The 6,347-nt window shown below is 34.2% G+C and overlaps 1 protein-coding gene across 1 annotated transcript; it reads left to right on the top strand.

The window, feature by feature from the left end:
* The first annotated feature begins 405 nt into the window (after nucleotides 1-405).
* On the top strand, nucleotides 406-3,142 carry LOC110609814 (5'-adenylylsulfate reductase-like 4). Its single transcript, XM_021749634.2, has 4 exons — nucleotides 406-1,133; nucleotides 1,781-1,968; nucleotides 2,054-2,178; nucleotides 2,487-3,142. Exons 1-4 carry the CDS (start codon nucleotides 924-926, stop codon nucleotides 2,939-2,941), a joined length of 978 nt encoding a protein of 325 aa, XP_021605326.1. The 5' UTR covers nucleotides 406-923; the 3' UTR covers nucleotides 2,942-3,142.
* The last annotated feature ends 3,205 nt before the right edge of the window (nucleotides 3,143-6,347 follow it).

Below are 6,347 nucleotides of genomic sequence, written 5' to 3' on the forward strand. Positions count from 1 at the left end.
TTGGTTCTAAAGTGTGAGGGTTTTAAAAGTTTTTTGGCAAATTGTTAAAGGAGTCCTTTCGCCGGCTTCCACCTAGCTTAATTGTTAAATCTTCTAGAAACAAGGACCGGACTGACATAGAGCTCTATTGGATCGAGGGTGTTTCATTTGGGTCAAACTGATGAATCCTAAGGTTTCAGTTTTCCTCTTAGATTGTTTTCTTTTGGACCCTAAAGCTCTCTACTACTTTGGGCCTTATTGGAGTGGTCTTAAACTTATGTGTAGAAAGGCTTGGCCTTCATTTTCTGTTGGGCTTGGCCATATTTCATCTTAATGAGACTTAATCTTCAACAAAAAAAAAAAAAAAAAAAAAAAATTCAAACCGAGTTTTATAAAAACCGTGTCATTTAATCTGGCCATATGATTTGTTTATTTAAAAGAAAAATTGCTTGGCTCCTTTTTGGACCGCGTCAGGAACCTTTGGACTTGTAATTGAACTGTACGATATGAGTTATGAGACTGATTCGGTTGCTGGCCCACCCACCCTCTCCCTACCAAAGCGCTACTGTTTCCTCTCCTCTGTTATCTTCCTCTTCCTCTTCCTCTTCCTCATCCTCTTCCTTCCAAAGCCAGACTTGCATCGATAAATAATTCCTTTATTTTTCTTAAAAAAAAAACTAGTCTATCTGTGTATGGTCTCTCTCTCTCTCTCTCTCTCTCTCTCTCTCGCTCGCTCCTATCTGACTCGATTGTTTTAAGAATCATTTTTTATATTGTCTGGCTCCTTCTGTACAAAAGTGTCCTGACCGCTAAAATGTTCCGGTTTCCTTCATCTACCTCCCTTCTTCTGCTACTATTTTCTTGACCAACCTGATTTTTAGCAAGTGCCCTTGAGTTTTCCTAGGTGGTTTTTTTTGTGTCCTGTTCTTTTTAGCGTTTCGGTTATGGGAGCTAGGGTTTGGCCAAGGCGGATCGTGACCCTCTGCGTGATGGTGATGATTTGGGGGAGCTTAAGTTCCGCCGCCGCCGACCCTAGTAGTAGGGTTTCGATGTGTCCTAGAGAGTCCGTTGTAGATTTGATCTTTGGATTTCTAGATCGGGGCTGTGTCGGATATGGGAGTGTTGAATCTCCTGATTTCGTTGGGGTCACCGAGGTATTTGAAATTTTAGTTTTTATTTTTATTTTTCTCTTTTATGGGTTTGGTATGTTTTCGTTTTCTTTTTTGGTTTTAATATGCATATGAGCTTGTTGATGTTGGAGCTTGATCTTGTAATTAAGCATCATGTTTACACATGGTATGGAATCTTTGATTTTGGGTTATCTTCATTTTTGTCTCTTTGCTAGTGATTTTGGGTTGGGTTTGAATAAACCTATTAGGCAAGTTCAGTTAGCAATTTCCTGCTTCTCATGGTAAATATTTCACATGGGTACTCTTGAACCAAAAAAAATATTAAAAATGCATTTCACATGCTAGAAGCAATTGACTTCTGAAGCAAACAGCTTTTTTCACTATATATATATATATATATATATAACTTTCAAGACTATAACTACTGCTTTTGCCTTTACTAAGTTTCAGCATTCAGTAAGTAAGTTGGATGGATGGTATAGAATTGAAGAATGAAAATAGGGATTTTGAAGGTGATTGTAGGAACTTACTGGATGGCAGAGATGATTTATTTATTTACAACTAGTACTAATGGTGAAAATGTTGGCAAGGCGATGTGCCTTTGCAAGGTTACTTTCTTTTTCTATAGTTTTGTTGTATATATTGAATGAAATTTGTGCCTTCCTGTGAAGGGCGATGAGGTTTCCTTGCAAAAGGCATTGAGTATGGTTTACAAGAACAGTCACCAGTATGTAGCTGTGCTCTTCCATGCATCATGGTGCCCATTCTCTAGGACTTTTAAACCAAGCTTCTCCCTTCTTTCCTCTTTGTTTCCTTCCATCCCCCATTTTGCAATTGAAGAATCATCCATTAGGCCAAGGTTTGTGAATGAAAGACCATTGTTATAAAAGTTTTGTGAATGTGTTTTGTTTGTTTGTTGACTATAAAACTATTGGTTTCTGCAGCATACTCTCAAAGTATGGAGTCCATGGATTTCCAACTTTATTCCTTCTAAATTCTACTATGCGTGACCAGTACCGCGGAACCCGGTCTTTGGGTTCTCTTGTTGCTTTCTATGCTGAGGTTACAGGTAAGGCTTTTCTCCTAGGCTTAGCTGTTACTGTAATTGTTTCTTTCCATGACTATGAGAACAGTTGAAAGCATATTGCTTTCTCCTCCTAGTTAATTGGTGATTTTACATTGCAAATATGTTTGAACATCTATATGAAAGCATCTTTTTTTCCATTATTGACAAAGAATAATTTTTAATATTTCTTTTTTATTATTCTGCATCTGCATGGTATAGCATCTTTAAATATGTTCTGGCATTATACACCATTGCTTGAAGAATATTTTTCCACTGGGATCTAATAAGGCATAATGTCACCTTTGTTGCAGGTGTCAAGGCTGCATCATTAAATAAAGGATCCCTGGACAAAATTTTACGTCCATCAAACCATGAAAAGCGTAGTAGCAATGACCAGGAGAGCTGTCCATTCTCATGGGCAAAATCTCCAGAGAATCTGTTTAGACAAGAGACTTATTTGGCTTTGGCAACTGCTTTTGTGTTTTTGAGACTGATTTATATATTCTTCCCTACTCTGCTTGTATTTGCTCAATTTGCTTGGCGAAGGCATATCCAGAACTTGAGATTGGGGATCTTCTTGGAGCATCCTCGGACCTATCTAAATGGAATAATGCAACTATTCAATTCTCTGAAAGAGCCTTGCAGGAAAAGTAATCTACAAGAAGGAGCGATGAATGCAAGGGCATGGGCTTCAAAGTCCCTGGCTACAGTATCAATAGGGGATGCAAGCACCAGCAGGGGTGCACCATTAAGTGAATGCCGCTGATTTTTCTCTAGTTGAAGAGTTCTATTGAAGTTCCTGGTTAGAGTTTAGTTTCAGGTCCAGTGTTTGTAACAATGTGAAATATGTTGACATTGTAGTATCCATTTCTTTTCTCATTTGTCCATATTATTTTATTTTGCCATTTAAGAAGCAGTAATTGAAATCTAATTTGTGTAGATATGATACCAAGTCTTTGTCTTGTTATCTTCCTTGTCTTGAATTCTTGTTGAGCTATTTCTTATTCCTTCCATATGGAGTCTCTTATGACCACAAAGTTGATAAAGAGAGGCACTTTCTCAATTTTGTAATATCACAGTAAATCAAGCTTGATGCATCTATTGGATAAACGGATGAGCATCAACAGTTTTTTGCATTTATTCTAATCTACACTCAACTCAAGAACCACTACATTTGCTGCTGGTGATTTATTACTGGATACTTTAGTTGAAATTAGGTGATCTTTATGATTTGGATGAAATATCAATTTAAACTTTAGGGTCAGAAAATTATACAAATTCTTAATCAGCTACAGAATAAAGTGGTTAGATAATCTTAACCTACCATCTTTCCCTTGGTTTTCTTACCTGCTGCTTTGTGCAGCTGTCCTGTGTCTCTTTCGGGTAGAGAATGGCTGGTTCGTTCTCTCCTGCCCAGAATATTTCTTTCCTAAAGATCTGAATTTTTCTACATGCAGGTTGATTTTGATTAGCGTATCTAACCTGCATGCACGAGAGCTATGGGTCTCCTTCACTAGGCGATTTTGATTAGTGTATCTAACCTGCATGCACTGAGAATTATGGTCTCCTTCATTAGGCTTTCTTAGAGATCTTCAACTCCATATTTGTTTTTCAGTAGGGATCAAATCTGCTTTAGCTATGTAAAGAGTATCATTTTTATTTCTAATGTTGAGATCTTCGGAGATGTTTCACTGTCAACTTGCTGTTGGGCGATCGATCCTTAGGCACGAAGATGGTGAACAAGTTTTTCTCTACATTCTCTTACTTGACTTGATGAAGAATGGTCAGATTCCCCTATTCTTGGCTTCAATGGTCCTTAAGTTTCTTCGGGTTTATTTTCACTGGTTGGATGCAATGGTTGCGTTGTGGCTCAGGTGATTTCTCTATGCTAGAGTGTCCTTTTGGACTCGTTAAGGCACACTATGTTCCAACAACGATGGTTTTAGATTGTTTTGTCTTCTTTGCAAGCTAGGTTTTTCTGATGGATTTGGGTGAGTTTATTTGAAATTTTAGGCCGAGGGTTGGGTTTTTATGTTGTGTTAGCTTATAATTTGTTTGGACTTCGAAGTCTATCTTTTTACCTTAGTTTTGGGTCTTCGTGCTCTCTTATCCATACATCTTATGAGCCTTGTGCTTCTTATCTGTTTGGGCTGTAAATCTTGGGTTTGGGCTCCTTTAAGGGTTTGTCGTTTTGTTTCCTCGGGCTTAGCAGTTTTCCTATATAGCTGAGTTGTACTTGGGTGTTCATGGGCTTTCTTGCCTTTTTTTAATGAGTTTCCTTTACCTTTGAAAAAAAAAAGCCAAAGAGAAAGTTGAAAATAATTGCTTCTGTCGTCCTTGCGTAGGCTGAATGGCTTCCCCATTGAGAAGCAAACTTGTGCAGAAGGCATACAAAGGTGATGTATGAGTGAGAGTGAGCATCCCACAAAGTCATTTGATAAGATGGAATTGTGGGTTGCTAGAGTGTTCCCTAACTAGTCAACTTCCTTTTTCACAACCTGCCAACGATTTCAATTTTTCCCATGTCATCCTAATTAATAAAGCATCATATCAATACCAGAAATCAGGAAGGAATTGCACATGCTCGATTCATTTTGGAAATATTTTTCTCAAAATATATATATATATATATAATACTTTTCATAGGCAAGTTATTTTCTGCAGAAACATCGAACCTGTTCTACTTTGTGGCAGTATTTGCTGATCCTTCAGTAGAAAGGAGTACAATGTGGCAGTGGCACCATAAAACATGGAAGAAACGTTGAGGTGTCAAGCTCATATTCAAGTGATGATCTCAATCTACTCTTTATCAGTTCCACCATTGACGGGGACATTTAAAGCTCTTTCACCAACCTCATAAACCAAAGTATGACCTTCAGAGCCATTAACTTCTGCAAAATATCTGCACAAACCACCGTATTCTCACAATGCATTCCATCTCATACTCTTAAAACTTTGATGTTTCCAATAACAGGACAGTTGTCATGCCATCAGCAGGAATTTTTTTTTTCTTTTGGTCAGAATCAGCAGGAAGTTGACTGATGAGAACATGGGATTTGGCATCAGTAACACATGCAATGCATCATAATCTCAATTGCCAGAGCTTGAACCTCCAAGTAATAATTAAAGGTTTCTCAAAAAAGTAAATAAAGGTGAGATTGATTGAGGCTATGTTTGTTTACAAAAAAAAAAATAATTTGTATTTGTAAAATATTTTTCAGTATCTTTAACAAAGTAAAATATTTTTAATTATTTAATTTTTAATTTAAAAAATAAAATATATTTTCAAAAAACATACGATAAAATTTTGATGCTTAAAAGATAAGCATTCAAATATTTAGGTTCTATTCTCTAAACGAAGGAATGGATAATGAAAATGTGTTTGGTATATATGAGATCAATAACAAATTATGAAAGGCAAGTCTTATGGAATTGCTAGTCAAACAACTAAACATCAAAGGTCGAAAGTATAATATATACATGAAATAAGAATAGATAAATTTCTATTCTTATCTTTCAACTTATAATATTGTAATAATATTATCATTTAATTTTAATGTGTAATATAAAACTATTTAAATTTTAAATTTTAGATAAATTTACATTTAACTATAATTTTAATTAATTTTTAAAAATTAAAATATAATAGCTCAATAGAATTATGTAAAATGTAATACTTTATTATTTTTTATATATAAAATAATTATATATATGAAAATAATATTAACTCATACTTAACTATAAACGATATATTTAATTTAAAAAACAATAGTAATCTAGCAATTAAATATATAATTTATAGTAAAATAGATTTTATTTTGCATTAATAATTATAAAAATTTTATAATAAATGTATTATTTTTAATTATTTTATATATACGGCTATTTTAAATTAAATAACATGTCTGCTATAAAATATTCATAATTATTATTGTAAAATAAAATTTCTCACTATTAAAGATGTGTGAAGTGCATATTTAATAATTAAATTGCTTATTTTTAATTTTGATTTTAAAAATTAATTAAAATTACACCCAAATATAAAAGTTGAGTCAATTTATCTAAAATTTAAATATTTATATTAAAATATAAAATGATACAAACATTAGGCCTTTTTTAATCAATTGATTAATTAAATAATAATAATAATAATAATATATGACATGTCAGCT

Source organism: Manihot esculenta, chromosome 2 (assembly GCF_001659605.2).
Source record: "Manihot esculenta cultivar AM560-2 chromosome 2, M.esculenta_v8, whole genome shotgun sequence".
NCBI lineage: Eukaryota > Viridiplantae > Streptophyta > Magnoliopsida > Malpighiales > Euphorbiaceae > Manihot > Manihot esculenta.

What these genes read in the sequence shown, in the direction of transcription:
- LOC110609814 (XM_021749634.2), top strand. Translation starts at nt 924, where the DNA reads ATGGGAGCTAGGGTTTGGCCAAGGCGGATCGTGACCCTCTGCGTGATG. An exon ending in ATTTCGTTGGGGTCACCGAG is followed by an intron (nt 1,134 to 1,780) that starts GTATTTGAAATT and finishes CTTCCTGTGAAG; the next exon opens with GGCGATGAGGTTTCCTTGCA. An exon ending in GAATCATCCATTAGGCCAAG is followed by an intron (nt 1,969 to 2,053) that starts GTTTGTGAATGA and finishes TGGTTTCTGCAG; the next exon opens with CATACTCTCAAAGTATGGAG.